Source organism: Rhinoraja longicauda, chromosome 23 (genome assembly GCF_053455715.1).
Source record: "Rhinoraja longicauda isolate Sanriku21f chromosome 23, sRhiLon1.1, whole genome shotgun sequence".
In the NCBI taxonomy this organism is placed as follows: domain Eukaryota; kingdom Metazoa; phylum Chordata; class Chondrichthyes; order Rajiformes; family Arhynchobatidae; genus Rhinoraja; species Rhinoraja longicauda.
The window spans coordinates 11,219,850-11,242,617 of record NC_135975.1 but is presented as its reverse complement, the minus strand read 5'-3'; the positions used below and the strand labels follow the sequence as shown (position 1 = coordinate 11,242,617).

Here is a 22,768-nt window from a genome sequence, read left to right as displayed (position 1 = left end):
ATGGTTGGCATGGGCTCAGTGGGTCGAAGGGCTTATTTCCACACTGAATTTCTAAACTAAACTAAAGTAGCTAGTCTTCCAATACCTTACCTCTGCCCATAATCCCATTCCCATGCACTTATCACCTACCAACCCCACATTTCAATATACTGGTAATCTTTCCTCTCCCCTGCCCCCCCCCCCCCCCCCCCCTTTCCGATGCATGGTCTCAAACTGACATGTTGATGACACCTTTTCATTTATAGGTGTTGCCTGACTCATTGAGTTCTACCAGAAATTTTGTTTAAGTTCTGCTAAATCCATCTTCCACCCTGCTTCATTTCACTGTATCACCTGTACTCCACTCGTCCACATAAACTGATTTCCTCAAATGCTTCCATGTGAACTGCTCAGATCATTCCACATGTTAGCCAATTCCACATTCTAACCAGTCTCAAGATAAGAAGCTTCATAAGTGGAAACAAGAGTGTAGGATTAGTAGCTTACACTCAGATAGTACAAAAGAGTCGCCACGTTTCCGGCACCATTGATTCAAGTCCAAAGTTGTTAAAAATGTAGAGTCTTAATTTGGCCATTAAGGCTCGTGGTCATGGCAGTGGCACTGGATTGGAGTTGCAGGGTCGGTCTGGCCAGGAGATGTTGTCAGTGTCCTCCGCTGCAGCTCCATCGCTTCATGCCACTGCATGCCGCTTCGGAGTCACGCACTTGTCGTCTTCGAGCAGCGTCTAATCCAGGTAAACCCCAGGCTGCCTCCACCAGCACACTTCACCAATGTATCAATACGAACACATCAACCCGTGAATGCCTCCATGGATGCTGCACTTTTCCAGTGTTTTGTCCTTGTTCATTTTTAAATTCTGTTCAATTAAAACGTAACAGCATGATTAATTTTGATTTTGAGTATCAGATATTCAAGAAATCAAGAATGATTTCAGGAATGAGTGGGTTAGCATATGATGAACGTTTGACAGCACTGGGCCTCTACTCGCTGGAGTTTAGAAGGTTGAGGGGAGACTTCATTGAAACTTACAGAATAATGACAGGCATAGATAGAGTGGATGTGGAAAGGATGTTTCCACTGATGGGAGAGTCCAGGACCAGAGGTCATAGCCTCAGAATTAAAGGACGCTCTTTTAGAAAGGAGGTGAGGAGGAACTTCTTTAGTCAGAGGGTAGGTAATCTGTGGAACTCATTGCCACAGAGGGCTGTGGAGGCCAAGTCAGTGGAGATTTGTAAGGCAGAGATAGACATATTCTTGATTAATGACAAATTCCTCCTCATCGCCGTTCTAAAGGTAGATCCTTCTATTCTGTGGCTGTGCCCTCTGGTCCTAGACTCTCCCACTAGTAGAAACAACCTCTCCACATCCTCTCTATCCAGGCCTTTTACGATTTGGTAAGTTTCATCCTTCTATACTCCAATGAGTACAGTCCCAGAGCCACCAAATGGTCTTCAATTCTCATGCTTGGTCATCTTGGAGCCATGCCTCCAAATATATTTGCACTGTTAATGTATCTCTCTTATTATGAAAGATTCTTGCATTAAAGCACAATGCCATTATTTTTTTTCTTTTTACCATTATTAACCTTCTTAGTTTGTTTTTCCACTTTGGATCTATTTGCCTCTTGCCCTTGTATCCTTGCCTTCCACTTTTGCTTCCTTCTTTATTGTATTTCAATTGTATTGGTTTATTATTGGCAGGTGTAATGAAATACAGTAAATAACTACAAGACAATGGTACATCAAGATAGTGCAAGAGAGAAAAATAAATAGAATGTAGAATACGGTGTTACAGTTACAAAGAGAGTGCATAAAAACAGTGCAAGGGTGACAACAAGGTAGATTCGGAGTTCAGGAATTCTTTCTTAGCAGATGAGAGGTCCATGCAAGAGTTTGATAACAGTGGGAACAACGTTTTTCTTGAATCTGGTGCTACATGCTCTTTGTGTCTCCTGCCCAACAGGAGAGGGGAGAAGAATTCTGTTTGACAATCTGAGGCACCTTTTCTAACGGAAGGCTACTAGTTCACTGGAGAAAGTATAAAAGAGATGTCTTTCTGGGTAATATATGGTAAGAATTAAAAGAAAAAAAATTGAAGTTTAGGACACTTTTGTGGAAAAATAGATTCTATATGATGCACTTGAAGTTTCTGAAAACTTAAACAACTAATCATTTCTAATTTATACCATGGAATGATCCAAAGTACTGGCCTTAAATAAAGCATATTTGAAATATAGCCATAATTGTAATGTAAGATATGCAACAATGAATTTGTGTACAGCAAACTCCTATTAACTAATGCCATATCACCAGATAATGAGGTTGATAGAAGAATAATTACTGGCCTGGTCATCAGAGACAAATGGCATGCACTTCTGCCAAACAATACCTGGAGCTCTGTTGCATTCATCTTGGACATCTTTAACATCACTGAATTATATTAAATAGGAAGGTCAGGTTTAATCACTGGTCTGTAGTGATATGGTTGATCATAGCCAAGGAAGCAGGAACTATCAATGCTACCACTAAATATCTAAATCAAGTTACAATTCCATCCGGACGAATTTATCAATACTAATTAAATTGATCGAATTAGGAGTCGGAAGGTAAATCAATAGGTGGATTTTCATTCAAAGGAGAATCAGGTTGTGGAATAATATCTCCAGCATATGCATTGAAATGGATAATACGTCATCAAGGGAGAATTAGATGTGTTTTTCTGGGCTGAGGGGTATTGAATGATATTGTCAGAAAATGCATAAAAAGGTTTGAAGAATATCAAATGAGAATGAGTAGTTGGGGATGAGCTTTGAAGAGAAGGTAGATAGCTGGAGTTAGAGAATGTGATGAAAGTTGAGCAAATGGAGCTGAGAGAGAAATGGATTTCGGATTATCTATTAAACTGGTTCTTCAGTTCCCCTTTCGAAGGTGCAAATAAGTTCAAAAGGCATTATTTGTGAGAAGGACAACCAAGTATTCTCAGGTAATCTGCCCAAAATTGATTTCTCAACCAATGTTATCTTATTCAAAAATATTGCTGCATGCAGAGTATATAACCTTGCCGGCATAAATTTGCCAGTGCATTTTCTACATTAGAAGTAAACCACTTTAGGGTGTCCGAAGGTTTTGAGAAGAGCCCTGCATATGAATTTTACCTGTTTATTACAAATTGTTGATCAGAGATAAACTAATTCCATGTCAGAGGTTTCTTCTTAGTGGAAAGATCAATTTAATATAAATTAGATCCACTTGAGCTTCCCTGACTCATTCACCAATTAAATTAAACAGTTTAAATGATCCAGATGTCACTCTTGTCCCTTACCCTGACATCGACATTATAACGCTCTCTACCTCTTCCATAGACAACAGAGGTCCTTTAAATGACATTTCCTTCTTTCCATCTTCCTGCTCGCATCATTTGTTTCACGGTAATACACTTTTACTCATTATTGCTCTTTCTTGAGTTGCAATATCTTCTGAATTTGTGAACAATGACAGGAAAAGATCCAACAGTCCATCCAACTTGTTTCGCACAGTTGTGTTGCCTTGACTATCAAAATATTCACACCTAAAGAAAGTCATGTAATTTTCTGAGGAAATGCCTCTGAGAATACAGAATCCATCAAGCCTGCTTGTGATAGAATGCCCTGATCAAAATTTTCGATTAATATATTGGAGTTCTCTGAAGATGTATCTCGTTGAGGAAAAGAGGGAAATGCATTGTATAGAGATGTTCAGGACGCTTTAACTAATGTCCTACACAAGAGACTGGTAAACAACTTCATAGCACATGGAAATGTGTATGGTATATCAGTGTGGAATAAAAGTCGGTTAACACAGAGAAAACACTGAATGGAATAAAGGATCTTTTTCAAATTGACAGGCAGGGGCTTGCATGTACTATAATTGGTGTTCAGGCCCGACTATCTCATTCCATTTTGACAGTTTGCAGAAGGGACTAAATGTAACATTTTCAAGTTAACAGATGACCCCAAACTATGTATCAGTATTGGGTTACTTTTGTGAAAAACTGGGACTGTAAATAGTGATGAACATAAGAACAGCAGTATGCCATCTGACACTTCGAGTCTTCTCTGTCATTCATAAAGATCACGTCTGATTTTCACTTCAGTTCCATTGTACCAGACTATCCCCATATCCATTAATTATCGTAATATCCAGGAACCTATCAATCTTTGTTTCCAAAACCTCGATGATTGAGCCTCCACAATCCTCGGGGGCAGAAAATTCCAAAGGTTCACCACCAAAAAAATAATTCTCACCTCAGTTCTAAAGAGCCTAACCATTATTCACAGACTGTATCCTCTGGTTTTTTTAAAACTCCTCACAGGGAACATCCTGCATCTAGTCTGTGAATGACTATACGAATTTTGTAAGTTTCAGTGAGATCCAGAGAATGAGGATGCAAAGGTTTAAATGGGTATAAATGAGTCAAGTGGTCGAGCAACAACATGGCAGGTGGAGTGGAATGTGGAATATGTGAGGTTATCCACTTTGGTGAAAAAAGTTGAAATATGTGAATAGTAGGCTGTGATGTTCAAAAGGAACATTTGTGTGTCAGACGTAAGTATATGAAAGTTAACATGGAGGTACAGCAGGCAGTTTGAAAGACAAATTATATGTGAGCACTCCTTGAAAGAACATTTAAGATGTTTCACTGCAGATATATAGAACTATTTGTGATGGGATCACATGTTGAGTACGGGGGAGGCAGAGGTTCACTTGCACCTCCTCCAACCTCATCTATTGTATCCGCTGATCCAGATGTCAACTTCTCTACATCGGTGAGACCAAACAGGCTCGGCAATCGTTTCGCTCAACATCTTCGCTCAGTCCGCCTTAACCAACCTGATCTCTCAGTGGCTCAGCGTTTCAACTCCCACTCCCAGTCTGACATTTCTGTCATGGGCCTCCTCCATTGTCATAGTGAGGCCCACTGCAAATTGGAGGAACAGCATCTCATATTTTGCTTGGGCAGCTTACACCCCAGCAGTATGAACATTGATTTCTCTAACTTCAGATAGTTCCTCTGTCCCTCTCTTTCCCCTCCCTCTTCCCAGTTCTCCCACTGTCTTCCTGTCTCCAACTACATCCTATCTTTGTCCCGCCCCCTCCCCTGACATCAGTCTGAAGAAGGGTCTCGACCCGAAATGTCACCCATTCCTTCTCTCTTGAGATGCTGCCTGACCCGCTGAGTTACTCCAGCATTTTGTGATACCTTCAACATGTTGAGCATAGATTATCACTGAGTAACGCCAGGATTTTCTTTTTACGGGCATCTCCAAGGTAATTTTGTCTGTAAATCAGAAAATACACAAAAATCACATGAGAAAATAGCCATATCTCTACAATATTGTAATGAATGGCATTAAAAGCATAAACCACTGATAAGAAAGAACAATTACGAAAAGTGGTATCCCAGAGTCAATAATCAAAGAAGAAATAGCTGCCAATTTAGGAAATATTAATATAATTAAATCTTGTTTTTAAGTAAGAAAAATCATGTTAAATTGCTTAACTTCTTTGAGGATTATTGGGGAAAGTTTATAAAAGGGGAGTCTGTAGATGGTGGTGGATTTAGATTTCCAAAAGGCATTTGACAAGGTGCCATAGAGAAGCCTAGAACATAAATTAAAATAGAGTCCTTTTCAGAATGGAAGGGGTAATTTGTGGAGTACCACGGGATTAGTTCTTGGCCTGCAATTATTCACTGTATTAATAATAATAATAATAATAATAATGCATTACATTTATATAGCGCTTTTCATACACTCAAAGACGCTTTACAGGGATTTAAAGAACAGGGAAGTGAATAAATAGATAAATAAGTAAACGAACAGAGAAAGGAGACAGAAGGTGAGGTGACCTTCAGTGGTTGAAGGCAGTACTGAACAGGTGAGACTTCAGTGATGTTTTGAATGTGGTGAGTGAGGAGGAGTCTCTGACGATTTGGGGTAGTGAGTTCCATAGGGTGGGAGCAGCGATGGAAAAGGATCTGAGTTTGGTCCGGATGGGGGGGGATAGGAGATTGGCAGCAGCAGAGCGGAGGGTGCAGGTGGGAGTGTGCCTGTGGAGGAGGTCAGTCAGGTAGGATGGGGCCAGGTTATGGAGGGCTTTGTAGGTCATGAGGAGGATTTTGTGCTGGATTCTCTGGGGGATGGGGAGCCAGTGGATTTTGTAAAGGACGGGGGTGATATGGTCACGGATCGGGGTGTGGGTGAGTAGACGGGCAGCGGAGTTTTGAATGTATTGAAGTTTACTGATGATTTTTGAGGGTGCGCCATAGAGGAGGCTGTTGCAGTAGTCCAGACGGGAGGTGATGAAGGCGTGGATGAGGGTTTCTGCAGCTGTGGAGGAGAGGGATGGACGGAGACGGGCAATGTTTTTGAGGTGGAAGAAGGCTGTCTTTGTGATGTGTTTGATGTGTTTGTCGAAGGAGAGGGTTTGATCAAAGATGATTCCAAGATTCCGGATGTGAGGGGAGGTGGATACTGGGAGACCATCAATATTGAGGATGAAGTTTTGGGTGGATTTGGTGAGCGTTTTTGGACCAATGATGATGATTTCAGATTTGTTGCAGTTGAGTTTGAGGAAATTTGATTGAAGCCAAGATTTTATTTCAGTGATGCAGTTTGTCAGTGTAGAGTGTGTGGTGGTGGAGATTGACTTGGTGGAGATGAGGAGCTGGATATCATCGGCGAAGCAGTGGAAGTTGAGACCATGGCGGCGGATTAATTGAACAAGGGGGAACAGGTAGAGGATGAAGAGGAGGGGGCCAAGGACTGAGCCTTGGGGGACACCTTGGGGGAGGGGAGCGGTGGGGGATTTACAGTTGTTAATGGAGATGAACTGGTGTGGAAAAACAAACAGTATGTTAGATTTCCAAGTTTGCTAATGGGGCAACAATATTTTGAAGGGCATGTTGTGATAATGATACCGTGATTATGCAATGGAATATAGGTAGATTAAGTGAGTGGACAAAAAACGGACAAATGGAGTTTAATGTGGGAACGTGTACTTCAGTAAGAGAAATGAAAAGGCAGATTTATTATCTAAATGGACAGAAGCTGCAAGTGAGTGAAGTACAAAGTGATCTGGATGTTCAGGTACATGAATCATGAAAAGCTAGCTGGCAGCTACAAGAAGTAATTAATAAGGCAAACAGCTTTTTGCAAATGCGTTAGAGTTTAAAAATAGGGAAATTTTGTCTCAATTGGAAAAGATGTTTGTGAAGCCTAACCTGGATTACTGCTTATATTTTATATCGTTCAACCAAAAAAACGATATAGCATTGGAAGCTGTGCAAAGGAGATTTCATCAGGCTAATTCTAGGGATGAGAAGGTTGATTTACCTAGAGAGACTAAATAGTTTGGCTTGCATGCCTTAGGAGTTTAGAAGAATGAGGGGTGACCTTATTTAAACATACACAGCGCCCTCCGTAATGTTTGGGACAAAGACCCATTGTTTATTTATTTGCCTCAGTACTCCACAATTTGAGATTTGTAATGGAAAAAAATCACATGTGCTTAAAGTGCACATTGTCAGATTTTATTAAAGGGTATTTTTATACATTTTGGTTTCACTGTGTAGAAATTACAACTGTGTCTATACATAGTCCCCCCATTTCAGGGCACCATAATGTTTGGGTCACATGGATTCGCAGGTCTTTGTAATTGTTCACGTGTGTTTAATTGCCTTCTTAATGCAGGTATAAGAGAGCTCTCAGCACCCTGTCTTTCCTCCAGTCTTTCCATCACCTTTGGAAACTTTTATTGCTGTTTATCAACATGAGGACCAAAGTTGTGTCAATGAAAGTCAAAGAAGCCATTATGAGACTGAGAAACAAGAATAAAACTGTTAGAGACATCAGCCAAACCTTAGGCTTACCGAAATCAACTGATCGGAACATCATTAAGACGAAAGAGAGAACTGGTGAGCTTACTAATCGCAAAGGGCAAGGAAGACCTCCACAGCTGATGACAGAAAAATACTCACTACAATAAAGAAAACTCCCCAAACACCTGTCCAACAGATCAGAAACTGCCCAAGATCCAAAGCATACCACCTCATCTGTGAAACATGGTGGTGGGGGTGTTAAGGCCTGGGCATGTATGGCTGCTGAAGGTACTGGCTCACTTATCTTCATTGATGATACAACTGCTGATGGTAGTAGCATAATGAATTCTGAAGTGTATAGACACATCCTAGAAATTGTGGACGCATTGGTGATCATTTTCCAATGTTCTATAGATTCAGGATCAGTTCCTGTGGATTTTAGAGTAGCTAATGTTATCCCACTTTTCAAGAAAGGAGCAACGCGATCTGGCTGTCCTTGTACACCAGTCACTGAAAGTAGACATGCAGGTACAGCAGGCAGTGAAGAAAGCTAATGGCATGTTGGTCTTCATAATGAGAGGATTTGAGTATAGGAGCAGAGATCCTTCTGCAGTTGTATGGGGCCCTGGTGAGACCACATCTGGAGTATTGTGTTCAGTTTTGGTCTCCTAATTTGAGGAAGGACACCCTTGCTATTGAGGCAGTGCAGCGCAGGTTCACGAGGTTAATCCCCGGGATGGCAGGACTGTCATATGAGGAAAGGTTGGAAAGACTGGCCTGTATTCACTGGAATTTAGAAGGATGTGAGGGGATCTTATAGAAACGTATAAAATTATAAAAGGACTGGACAAGCTAGATGCAGGAAAAATGTTCCCAATGTTGGGGGAGTCCAGAACCAGGGGCCACAATCTAAGAATAAAGGGGAGGCCATTTAAAACTAAGGTGAGAAAAAACGTTTTCACACAGAGAGTTGTGAATTTGTGGAATTCCCTGCCACAGAAGGCAGTGGAGGCCAATTCACTGGATGAATTTAAAAGAGAGTTAGAGCTCTAGGGGCTAGTGGAATCAAGGGATATGGGAAGAAGGCTGATTTTGGACGATCAGCCATGAGCACAATGAATGGCGGTGCTGGCTCGAAGGGCCAAAAGGTCTCCTCCTGCACTTATTTTCTATGTTTCTATCTGCTCAAGTTCAAACAAATGCCTCAAAACTCATTGGCCGGCGGTTTATTCTACAGCAAGTCAATGATCCCAAACATACTGCTAAAGCAACAAAGGAGTTTTTCAAAGCTAAAAAATGGTCAATTCTTGAATGGCCAAATCACCCGATCTGAACCCAATTGAGCATGCCTTTTATATGCTGAAGAGAAAACTGAAGGGGACTCGCCCCCAAAACAAGCATTAGCTAAAGATGGCTGCAATACACAGGCCTGGCAGAGCATCACCAGAGAAGACACCCAGCAACTGGTGATGTCCATGAATCGCAGACTTCAAGCAGTCATCGCATGCCAAGGATTTGTAACAAAGTACTAAACATGACTACTTTCATTTACATGACACTGCTGCGTCCCAATCATTATGAAATAGGGGGACTGCCTGAAATAGGGGGACTATGTATAAACACTGATGTAATTTCTACATGGTGAAACCAAAATGTATAAAAATGGCCTTTATTAAAATCTGGCAATGTGCACTTTAACCACATGTAATTTTTTCTATTACAAATCTCAAATTGTGGAGTACAGAGGCAAATAAATAATTGATGGATCTTTGTCCCAAACATTATGGTGGGCACTGTTAGATCCTAAGGGGGGTTGACAGGGTAGAGGTTGGGATATTTTCACTTGTGGAAAAGTCTCAAACAAGAGGACATTATTGCAAGATAAATGACCGGTCATTTAAAACTGAGGTGTGTAGAAATTTCTTCTCGTGGAGGGTAGTAATTCTCTGGAATTCTTGCATTTTACTGTTCTCTGTGAGCTTTTGTATTTTGGGACCCAACGCAAAATGTCATCTGTTCATTCCCTCCACAGATGTTGCCTGACCCACTGAGTTCCTCCAGCACTTTATTTTCTTCCTCGAGCTTCCGTATTGGCTTTGTCTGAGATGATATGCTTTGTAATCTTGGTCTCGTAGGAATAAGTCCAGATGTTGCTTGTTTGCTCATTTGCTAGCAACCAAATAAGCTGTGGCTGCATGTGAAATATGACAGTTTACATCAGGCACTGTTGTTTAAATCGAATTTTACATCAGTCCATTGTGTTTTTGTCTCTACTGTGCACTGCTATGCATGCTGGGTGAGGACAGGATTAGGTATAGCAATTTTTCCTTCATTCTTCATTGTAAATTACCAATCCTGCCTTTATTTTTGTTATCATTTCTAAGTCCTGGCAAGTTTTATTTGTTACCAATTGAAAGTTGCTCAAGAGAAAGTTAATTATGTAATTTGTAAGTTAATGGTGTACAAAATCATGAGTGGAATAGATCGGGTAGACGCACAGAGTTTCTTGCCCAGAGTAGGGGAATCGAAAACCAGAGGGTGGGAGATGTGTGGAACGAGTTGCCAGAGGAGGTAGTTGAGGCAAGTACTATCGTAACATTTAAAAAACATTTAGACGAACATGGAAAGGACAGGTTTGGAGGGATATGGGCCAAATGCAGGCAGGTGGGACTAGTGTAGATGGGACATGTTGGTCGGTGTGAACAAGTTGGGCCGAAGGGCCTGTTCCCATGCTGTAAGACTATGACTCTGACTTCTTGGACGTTTTTACTCATTGTGGTCTGGGTAATGTAGGTTCTTCTACTGTGCTATTAGGAAGAACTTCCAAGAAACCAACTTCCAAGATTTTCTCTGAACAACAGTAAAGGAAATGCATGAATCAGAAATATATAACATTTAGAGTGTTGTGAAGCAGCTGTACCTTTTGTTCTTTTAAGTATTGGAGGCAAGACTTTGGAAAGAAGCAATGCATTCCAAACATAAAGCCATGGTGCATTTACATGTGGAGGGAATGCATGATTAAACTGTATTTTCCTCATTGCTTTTATTGGCCGGAAGCCCTAAGCTGATGTTATTGTTCTTCCAATTTGGGCATTGCTGACTCTTTCCTGCCCATTCCTGAATGAAAAGATGGTTAAGTTGTACACAGTGGGCCACATTGAGTAAAGATGGTGATTTCATTTCCTCAAGATGATTGGTGAACCATATAGACTTTTATAACAAACCAATAGTTTCATGGTTAGTCAGCTAGAAATCAATGGCCTCCTCTACAATATGGTGAACTCGATATGGCTTCCTCTGCATCGATGAGATAAAGTGAATATTGCATTTTCCAGTTTCAAGGTAAATGTCCCTCCGACGAGTTCCCCCCCTCACCCCTCCAAAACTTCCAGTCCTCATATTTTATCCCCTTTTCCACACTCCCACTTCCAGATCCTATCATTGTTATGAGTCACCCTCCCCCTGGTTCCATTGATCTACTATCCACATATTTCACCTATCTGCTGCCCCACTGCCATGTGCTCCCCCCCCCCCCCATCTAGTTCTGGTTCCAGCTACCCTTCACCTCTTCCCTAATGGTTTTCACTATCAATTTACTTACCTACCACATTCCAGCACTGGTACCCTTCATATATTCTTGCACATCATCCACTCAGTGGTCTCCACCTTCACCCTTCCCGCCCACAACTGGCTCCAGCTATTTTTATTTTGTCAGTCTCCACATATCATTCACATGCCTCTGACTCATAGCTCAACTCCTACCCCTTACCTGCCTGGCTCGATCTGCTCATCATTGTCCTCCCTTCCTCAGTCCACCATTGACCTTGTCCTATTTTTACTGGCATCTCTCTCAACTCAGTCCGGATGTAGGGTATCAACTTAAAACGTAAACAATTTCTTTCCCCGCAACATGAATTCAGTAAATTGTTTGTTGTCTCTTGTGCCTCATGGAACATACAGCGCAAGAACAGGCCCTTTGGCCGTCAATGTCTGTGCTGGACATGATGATGATGATGATGATAATTTATTGTTCACGGCAGTCCCCACCCCACGCCGGATCCCCGTTTGTTTTCGGTGCCCCCCCCCCCCCCACACCAGGTCCCATTTGTTTTCTCTGGCTCCCTCAGGCCGGGTCCCCTTTTGTTCTCAGCAGTCCCCCACAGCGGGTCCCCTTTCTTCTCAGCGCCCCACACCAGCCCCCACCCCCTCTTTGTTCTCGGCAGCTCCCCCATGTCGCCGGGTCCCACTTGGTTCTCGGCTTTTCCCACGCTGGGTCCACCTTTGTTCTCGTCTACACGGCTCGCCCACCACGGCCCGACCTCGTCCTCGAGCCACTGTCCCCGTCCTCGAGGCTCAGTCCTCGGCCCGACTCCGTTCGAGGCTCCAACCTGACCTCGTCCGCTGGGGCTCCGACTCGACATCAAGGTTCCGACTCGTCCTCGGCCTGACCTGACCTCGCCCTCAGCCCAACTCGATCTCGGGGCTCCAACCTGACCGCTGGGACTTTGACTACTCGCTCAGCACTGGCTTCTCTGTAGGCCACGGCACCCTGTGGAGTAAGTCCCCCTCCATCGTCTGACCACGGCGGGTGAGTCAGGCCTGCTCGAGTGCCCTGACCCACTGCTCGCCGGGAGTGCCCTGGCCCACTGCTCACCGGGAGTGCCCTGGCCCACTGCTCGCCGGGAGTGCCCTGGCTCACTGCTCGCCGGGAGTGCCCTGGCTCACTGCTCGCCGGGAGTGCCCTGGCTCACTGCTCGCCGGGAGTGCCCTGACCCACTGCTCGCCGGGAGTGCCCTGGCCCACTGCTCACCGGGAGTGCCCTGGCCCACTGCTCGCCGGGAGTGCCCTGGCCCAATGCTCGCCAGGAGGGCCCAAGACCGTTGCTCACCGGCAGATGCCAAGGCCATCACTTATCTACCTGCAAATAACTCATGTCCCTCCATATCCATATGCCTATCCAAAAGTCTTTTAAACGCCACTAACATATTGGCCTCAACCACCACTCCCAGCAGCACATTTTGTGGACAAACCACCCTCGGTGTAAAAAAACTTGCCCTGCATATATCCATTAAACTTTGCCCCTCTAACCTTAAAGCTATGCATTCTAGTATTTTGATTTTTTTAAATCCTGGGATAAATATTCTGACTGTTTAGCCTATCTGTGCCTATCATACCTCTATTGGGTCTCCCCAAAACCTCTGCCATTCCAGAGAAAACAAACCAAGTCTCTCCAACCTCTTCCTGTATCTAATACCCCCTGATCCAGGCATCATTCTGGGGCCATTCTGCACCCTTTCCAAAGCCTCCACATCCTTCCTGTAATGGGCCAACCAGATCTGCACATAAAGTCCTGTAAAGCTGCATCATGATTTCCTGACTCTTATATTCAATGCCCAGACCTACGAAAGCAAACATACCATATGCCTTCTTTTCCACTCTTATCGACTGGTGTTCCTACTTTCAGGAAGTTATGCACTTGGATCCCAAGATACCTCTGTACACCAATGCCATTAAGGGTGCCATTGATTGTATATTTTCCCCTTACATTTGACCTCTCAAATTGCATCCCTGTTGGAGATCTGTACCTAAAATGATTTGCAGCTAGAATGATTTTCATTGCATCTTTAAAGTGAGAATGGCTTTGCTAGGACCGTTAAAACAGAAGGTTTCAACATAAAAGTTGCCCTCTGAGGGTTTATTCCATCTTTTTTTAAAAAAATTAAACCATTTTATCTCTCGGCCCGAATCTGATTTGGTTGAAATTGTGAAAGGGGGGCATCGGATGGGAGGGCATGAGCGCATGGAGAAGAAATGCACATCCCTGAGCAAAATCAGTGTTGATTGTGCAGACCCCGTGAGCCAAATGCCCAATGGGTGCGATGAAAGACCTATTGGATGAGATTATGGTTGAATGGAAAGAGATCAAAGTTTTGATGCGCCGTTTCTGTCAGTCAACATGGGATGTTTTAGAGCAAGATTAAGGATTCAATAGATTTATCCTAGTCAGCCATTGAGAGCAGGCTCAAATATTTATAGGCTGAATGAATGTAAACAGCGGGGAATTCACGACATCTGCAATGAAAACAGAAAATGCTGAAAACACTCAAGGATAGCGGAGTCAGGGGGGGGGGGGGGAATATGGGGAGAAGGCAGGAACGGGGCACTGATTGAGAATGATCAGCCATGATCACATTGAATGGTGGATCAGTCTGAAGAAGGGTCTCGACCCGAAACGTCACCCATTCCTTCTCTCCCGAGATGCTGCCTGACCTGCTGAGTTACTCCAGCATTTTGTGAATAAATACCTTCGATTTGTACCAGCATCTGCAGTTATTTTCTTATGCATTGAATGGTGGTGCTGGCTCGAAGGGCCGAATGGCTTACTCCTGCACCTATTGTCTATAACATCAGGGGGTATGGAGAGAAGGCAGGTACAGGTTACTGAGCTGGATGATCAGCCATGATCATATTGAATGGCGGTGAAGGCACCTATTGTCTATTGTCTATGACACCTCAGGCGGTATCTGTCACGAGAAACAATTAGCGTTACAATTAGAGCTGTGGCATCAATCCGGTATGATTCCAGCCAGCCCGTGAAGCCCGAGTTCCCATTTACCTTTTGGCATTAGAAACCACAATTTAGCAGACGTGACTTGGGAAGGCATCAAAATTTAAATTTAAAAAAAAAATCGATGGGCTGTTGTGCGACTTCTGGAGGCAGGAGCAATGATTGAGTGGGCGGATGCACTGAGCTGATGGGCGTTACCTTTGAAGCGGCTCTTGCATTGCATTGCCCAGCCCAGCCCAGCCCAGGGACCGGACCGTGGTGTGAATGGAAGGCGGGGCGACACAACACGGTCCGGTACTGAGAGGGCAACCAGCACTGGGCTGGAGCTCCAACCGGGACAGGGACAGGGACAGGGACAGGGACGGGGACAGGGGAGGGGATGGATCACCCTCGGCCAAGGCTGCGGCCAGCAGAACCATAGCACTCTCCAGGTTGACGATGAGCCCGGACCCGGCGGCGCTCGGCTCCCGGTCGGTGTCCGAGCGCTTGCCTTCTTCCATCGGCCTGGAGCAGCCGAGCTGAGTGAGACCGTGGTGGTGGTGGAGGAGGAGGAGGAGGAGGAGGAGGAGGAGGAGGAGGATGATGGAAGGGGTTGTCCCCGAGCCCGGTCCCGGGTCCACTGGAAGAACCACTGTCACCTATGTTTTTGTTTACAGTCCAAGCACCGAACCCAACCCAACTCCATCGGCAGCCGCGGTTCACAGAGGACCCAAGCGCAAACTGTACAGTGCGGTCCCGGGACGGACCTTCATCGTGGTCAAGCCCTACCAGCCCCAGGGAGAGGGCGAGATCCAGCTGCACCGAGGGGAACGAGTCAAAGGTAAGACAAGTCGCCTTCCAACTCGTGCTGGTGATTGTCCACAAAAAGTGCTGGAGTAACTCAGCAGGTCGGGCAGCATCTCGGGAGAGAAGGAATGGGTGGGTGACGTTTCGGGTCGAGACCCTTCTTCAGTCTGAAGGGTCTGTCTGTCTGTTGGAGTGTACCTGAAAGCAATTGGGATTCTCCTTCAGATGAACGTCAATGCATTTGGTCAGTCTGAAGAAGGGTCTCGACCCGAAACGTCACCCACCCATTCCTTCTCTCCTGAGATGCTGCCTGACCTGCTGAGTTACTCCAGCACTTTGTGAATAAATACCTTCGATTTGTACCAGCATCTGCAGCTATTGTCTTACACTAATGCTGGTAATTGTTCGAGCTTCTTTGGCCTTTCTCCTTCACTCCATCATCACCAGGGTCAAGCTCCAACTCCTAGGTTCAGACTGAGCACCTACGAGGACCTGACCTCCCTCTCATTTTCTCTGTGTGTTTGTGTGGGTCGTTCTCTGCTTCATTCCTCCCGTCTCCCCGTCATTCGCCAGCCTCCACCATGTTGTCACTCTTGCCTCTCTACTGTGTTCTTGGCCCCGTCCAACTCTGTTCTTACCCCTGCGTTCTCGCCCCCTTCTCACCTGCTTGCCATGTGTTTCCACCGCGGCCCCCACTAGTTCTCACCTCTACCCTGCTCTGTGTCCTCGAATACTCCTGCACTATTTCACCACTCTCCACTACACTACTGTCACCCCCCCCACTACTGTCACCCCCCCACTACTGTCACCCCCCCCACTACTGTCACCCCCCCACTACTGTCACCCCCCCACTACTGTCACCCCCCACTACTGTCACCCCCCACTACTGTCACCCCCCCACTACTGTCACCACCCCCCACTACTGTCACCCCCCCCACTACTGTCACCCCCCCACTACTGTCACCCCCCCACTACTGTCACCCCCCACTACTGTCACCCCCCACTACTGTCACCCCCCCACTACTGTCACCACCCCCCACTACTGTCACCCCCCCCACTACTGTCACCCCCCCACTACTGTCACCCCCCCACTACTGTCACCCCCCCCACTACTGTCACCCCCCCCACTACTGTCATCCCCCCCCACTACTGTCACCACCCCCCCCACTACTGTCACCACCCCCCCCACTACTGTCACCACCCCCCCCACTACTGTCACCACCCCCCCCACTACTGTCACCCCCCCCACTACTGTCATCCCCCACTACTGTCACCCCCCCCCACTACTGTCACCCCCCCCACTGCTGTCACCCCCCCACTACTGTCACCCACCCCACTACTGTCACCCCCCCCACTACTGTCACCCCCCCCACTACTGTCACCCCCCCCCACTACTGTCACCCCCCCCACTACTGTCACCCCCCCCACTACTGTAACTCCCACCAATACTGTCACCCCCCCCACTACTGTCACCCCCCCCACTACTGTCGCCCCCCCCACTACTGTCACCCCCCCACTACTGTCACCCCCCCCACTAATGTCACCCCCCCCACTAATGTCACCCCCCCCCACTACTGTCGCCCCCCCCACTACTGTCGCCCCCCCCACTACTGTCGCCCCCCCACTACTGTCGCCCCCCCCACTACTGTCGCCCCCCCCACTACTGTCGCCCCCCCCACTACTGTCGCCCCCCCCACTACTGTCACCCCCCCACTACTGTCACCCCCCCACTACTGTCACCCCCCCACTACTGTCGCCCCCCCCACTACTATCGCCCCCCCCACTACTGTCACCACCCCACTACTGTCACCCCCCCACTACTGTCACCCCCCCCACTACTGTCACCCCCCCACTACTGTCGCCCCCCCACTACTGTCGCCCCCCCCACTACTATCGCCCCCCCCACTACTGTCACCCCTCCACTACTGTCACCCCCCCACTACTGTCACCCCCCCCACTACTGTCACCCCCCCACTACTGTCACCCCCCCACTACTGTCACCCCCCCCACTACTGTCGCCCCCCACACTACTGTCACCCCCCCCTCCCCCCCTACTGTCACCCCCCCTCCCCCCCTACTGTCACCCCCCCCTCCCCCTCTACTGTCACCCCCCCCCCCCAGTCTTGCCCTGATCCACTCTCACTCATTTCAACCTCATTGCTCTTGCGCTGTTTCATATCTTTCCAGTTGTGCTGACATCCCTTCTGGCAGAGCTGAAATTCCCCCCACTATAGTCCCGCCCATTCCCACAACTGACTCCCAGTATCCTTGGGTCATCTTTGTGATTGACCCTCCATCCTGCCCAACTCCCAACTCACTCCTCCTGCCTTTTTGTTTTCTGCCCTACTTTTCCAGCCTCTCCCCTAGCCCCCTTCCCTCCTGCACCCCTTCTGCCCCTAACCACTCCTCTCCCCACCAATGCTCTCTCTCTCCTCCCAATTGCCCCTCCCCCTTCGTCCCTCATTCTCAACCAACCCACTTACCCCCTTGCATTCCTGCCCCCTTGCATTCCTGCCCCCTTGCATTCCTGCCCCCTTGCATTCCTGCCCCCTTGCATTCCTGCCCCCTTGCATTCCTGCCCCCTTGCATTCCTGCCCCCATCCCCTTCCTTCTGCCCTGCCGCACCTCTCCCTCCTACCCCCTTCACTCTCACCACCATATCCTCACTTCCCTCCCTCCTCCCCAGCATCTACCATCTCAAATTGCAACAACAGCTAGCTGTACCAACCCTTCATACTCCATTCTCTCTCAGCAGAACCATCCACCTGCCTGTGTTCCACTGTGCGTCTCTCTCTTGTTCCTTCTGTTTCTGCACCTTTTTAAATCACGATAATTTGGCAAATCCATTCTTTGGTCATGTTATATTTATCAGGTCTCCATTTCTACATCCGTCTTGTTTTCCATATGTAGATGTTCACTTTTGTTGAAACGGCAGACTTGCTGAAATTTCTGAGATTTCTTGTATTTCTGCCCGGTTGACCCTTTAGAGTCTTTGAGATTTAATTTCAAGATTCCAGTTGCTCTATTCCTCCCTCTTTCTGCATGCATATTTGACATTAAGAGCAGCAGAGGCCATCCATGTGTGAGTTGTTCCAAGTACCTGGTTTCCAGCAACAAGAATAATCCTGTTCACAGAAGTGTGTGGCAAGGGGCAGCCTTGCCTTGGAGTTCAGGCCCCTCTTTCTGAAATGGTTTTCCAGCAACAAGTGCAGAGTTGACTATTTACTCATTCTGAATGTTGGACTGTTTCTTCATTTTTGTCAGTTAGTGACATGAAATAAGTGATTCCTGTGGTTTGTAGCTTGTTTGTTAATTTAAGGTTGCTAGTTTTTGGCATCGTTAATGTCTGCTTCCATTTAAAACATAAGAAAGAGGTACAAAAGTAGACCATTGGGCCTCTCAAAAACTGCTCTTCCATTTAATAAGATCATGACAGACTTATCTTAACATAATCTTCCTGCCCTATCACCACACATCGTAATGCCTTTATTATCCAGACCCTGGCACCCTTTTGAATATTCAGTGGAGAAGAGTGTCCTTCAAGTTCACGTTTAATCCTTTATGCAAATACCAGTCTGAGAAGATATTAATTAATTTGTATTTCCTAATTGGAATTAATTATGTATACTTTATTCTGTAGATAAATCCATGGCAAGGATTTTGCTCTGTGTAAATTGAAAGATGGGTGAGGCTGTAGTTCCAGATATATTCACATCACTTGAATGCAAGGTGCAAACTAGGGGTTCTTGAATTAAAATTATATGAGGTGAACCAATTGTGTAATAATTGATTCTCAAATTTTTTTAACATTTTGAGCATCTTTAGGTATATCACAAAATGCAAAAACTATTCTCGTGCAGCAAAGAACTCTGGAATCCAACTAGGAGCAGCTCTATCTAACACGGAATCTTGCATTTAAAAAACATATGAGGAAAAAAAAGAACAGTCATTACCAGTCCTGTATCTTTTCCTCCACCTCAGTCTTTCCAGAAAAGTTAGCCCAGTGTTCAGGGCTAATAGTTATCTCTTGCTCTATATATATATTTTTTTAATTGATTGTTTGGCATTGTTTGACACTGTAATTTATGGGATGTGGTTAACACATCAGCTGCTGTTTCTTGCATTATGAAAATGACTATGCCTCAGAATTATTTAATTGGCTGTAAAGTACTATTATCTTTAAATGTGGTATGAACGGTGCTTTTGTCTTCCCTTCCCATACTTTGTTCCTTCCCTCAGATCCACATTTCCTTCCACTTTGCCTCCCAAACTATTTCTTGCACAATGTTTAGACTTTAAAGATACAGCATGGAAACGGGTCCTTCGGCCCACTGAGTCCATGCCAATTACCGATCACCGTATACCCCATACACTAGCATTATCCTACACACTAGGGACAATTTAAAGAAGCCAATTGACCTACAAACCTTTATGCCTTTGGAATGTGGGAGGAAACCAAAGCACCCATAGAAAATCCACATGGTCACAGAGAGAACGTACAAACTCCGTAGTCATAATAAAACTGGGTCTTTGGCGCTGTAAGGCAGCATCTCTACTGCTGCGCCACGATGCCACCTGTCCTGTATCTGTCCATTCATCTTTATCTCAGTCTGTGATGTTTACGTTTATTGTCACGTGTACTGAGGTGCAGTGAAAAGCTTTGTTTTGCATGCTATCCAATCGGATCAGATAATACTACATATACAATTAAAACAAACTCGAGTACAATAGATATTGCAAAATACAAGATGCAGAGTGAAGAATATAGTTCTATATTTACAGGTGGAAAAGAGATATAAAAGGGTAGACTGATTGTAATAGATGATGGTCTATCCTCTGGGAAGAGCACACTAAGATGCCACAATACGGCACCATCTTTTCATTATCTCTCATTGTTTCAGTCTAGCATGTGCATTTTGTCTGCCTATAATTCAGTTTTTTCATATTGTCTCTCCCTGTGACTCTGTCGTTCCTGCATTCTCCCATCTGGCCTCTGTTTTCACATCACTCCCTTTTCTAATTCCCTGGCCAACAATGTTGGGGAAGATAGATAGGGAGTACCACAACAGGCAAAAAGACATAAGAATGGGGAGTTTGAAGGAGGTTATAGATGGGAAGAAATTTTCAGAATTGTGGCGTGATGAGACTTTTCAATGATTTAAATATTAGAAATGCATATGAATGGTATTTGGCACAGGAATTTCAAATGCCTCGTGTTTGTGATTCTGTGGGTTGCTCTTTCCTTAGCCGAATTAAATTAAACTTTAAATATATAGTTTTGAGGAGAAGCTTGTGAAAATGTGCTCGGGACGGCATAGATGGAATTGTTGCAGGACCAGCAAGGAGTAGGGTGTTTTAGATATGCTCACGTGTAATGAAACAGGTTTAATGAATGGTTTTCTAGTGGAAGATGCCTGCTACTGGGTGATCATAACATGACAGAATATTGTGAATGAATGATGAATGAAAACTTTATTGTCACAGTGAATTTCTTTGCTTGCATATCTGGCACTTACAAAGTTACAAATCCTCCCTCCCCCCACGGCAGTTCCACCTTTGTTCTTCCCCCCCCCTCCTTCACGGCGGCCTCCCAAGCCGGGTTGTCCATTGCTCTCCTCCCCCTCCCTCACAGCCGTCCCCCCCAAGCCGGCTCCCCATTGTCCATTAAGAGATTGGACACGTTAGAGGCAGGAAACATGTTCCAAACGTTGGGGGAGTCCAGAACCAGGGGCCACAGTTTAAGAACAGGGTAGGCCATTTAGAACGGAGATGAGGAAAAAAAAATTCAGTCAGAGAGTTGTAAATCTGTGGAATTCTCTGCCTCAGAAGGCAGTGGAGGCCAATTCTCTGGATGCTTTCAAGAGAGAGAGCTAGATAGAGCTCTTAAAGATAGTGTGGTCAGGGGGGATGGGGAGAAGGCAGGAACAGGGTACTGATTGTGAAGGATCAGCCATGATCACATTGAATGGCGGTGCTGGCTCGAGGGGCTGAATGGCCTACACCTGCACCTATTGTCTATTGTCTTATTTGGCTCCTACCATCAGAATTCAATTATTTTCCTCATCATAAAATTATATTTAATTTGTTTCCATTCAGAAGTTTGAAAGTAGTGTATACAATAACTGAACTATGGAAGGAAAACTGCAATATTAAAGTGTGAATGCAACAAACACAAAATCAAGTATTAGCAAATTTAAAGTAGTCAGACAGTTCAGTGACCCCTACTGCAAATAAAGATTTTTTTCCCCCCAGGGTTTCAAACATTACTGTGCAATCATTAAATGATCAGAAATCTTAAAACTAAATTTTACTCTGTTACTCTGTTTGAAATAATGAACTTTTAGCCTTGGGATTTAAAAGAAAATCAAACCAGACTGACTTAATCAGTATCTAAGGTCGGCACAAAATGCTGGAGTAACTCAACGGGGCAGGCAGCATCTCTGGAGAGAATAAATGGGTGACGTTTCGGGTCGAGACCCTTCTTCAGACTGATGTCTGGGGAGTGGGAGAGACAGAGATAGAATGTAGTGGAGAGTAGACCATAGGTAGAAGTCATTATGCTGCCTCGGCAAGGCCAGCAGCATAATCAAGGACGAGTCGCACCCTGGCCACTCTCTCTTCTCCCCTCCCATCAGGCAAAAAGTATAGAAGTGTGAAAACGCACACCTCCAGATTCAGGGACAGTTTCTTCCCAGCTGTGATCAGGCAACTGAATCGTCCTACCACAACCAGAGCAGTGCTGAACAACTATCTACCTCATTGGTGATTCTCGGACTATCCTTGATCAAACTCTGCTGGCTTTACCTTGCATTAAACGTTATCATGTATCTACACACTGTAAATAGTTTGTTTGTAATCATATATTGTCTTTCTGCTGACTGGTTAGCACGCAACAAAGGCTTCTCACTGTTCCTCGGTACACGTGACAATAAACTAAACACGTTGACTGTCCCAGAATTAATCGAGAAAGTTAAAATCCCCTACCATGACCACCCTATTAGTCTGGCAGCTGCTTGCAACCACCTGCCTTATTTATTCTTTTAATTCCCCTTGACTACAGTACATTCCATCACTTTTTTAAATTCTCAGCTCCATCTGTATTGCCTCACGGGACGAACCATCAGTAATGCGCTCCACGCACCACTTTCCCTCCACACAACACCTCTCCAAACACATCTGTTTTCATAGGCTGCTCCACTACATCATGCCTCGTTTTCATTGCCTGTTCCATTGGTCAGTTTGACCCTTCAATCAATCCGACGGCTAACTTTCAAATTTTCCTGCTGCTTCTCCGACACTGAAATAAACTGAATGCACCGTTCCAAGTACTGGCCTTTGAATTCACCCATTGCTGCTCTGACAATGAAATAGACTAATTCCACATATCTGACTTCTGCTTTCTGAGCCCCCACTCCCTCATCTTTACTATGGACGTTCAGTCTCTACACCTCCGTCCCTCACCAGGAAGGCCTTAAAGCCCTCCGTTTCTTCCTCGATCGCAGAACCATCCAATTTCCCTCTACTGACGCTCTACTACGCTGGGAGGAGCTGGTCCT

General features: G+C 45.4%; 1 protein-coding gene across 8 annotated transcripts in view; it reads left to right on the top strand.

Annotated features, from left to right (window-relative positions):
• The window catches only part of shank3a (SH3 and multiple ankyrin repeat domains 3a), a 557,029-nt gene that overhangs the window by 277,804 nt on the left and 256,457 nt on the right, over positions 1-22,768 (top strand). For all 8 annotated transcript variants that reach the window (XM_078419606.1, XM_078419609.1, XM_078419607.1 and 5 more), the window contains exon 12: positions 15,083-15,246. In XM_078419606.1, coding sequence (XP_078275732.1) covers positions 15,083-15,246 — 164 coding nt within the window. The remainder of the gene's footprint in view (positions 1-15,082; positions 15,247-22,768) is intronic.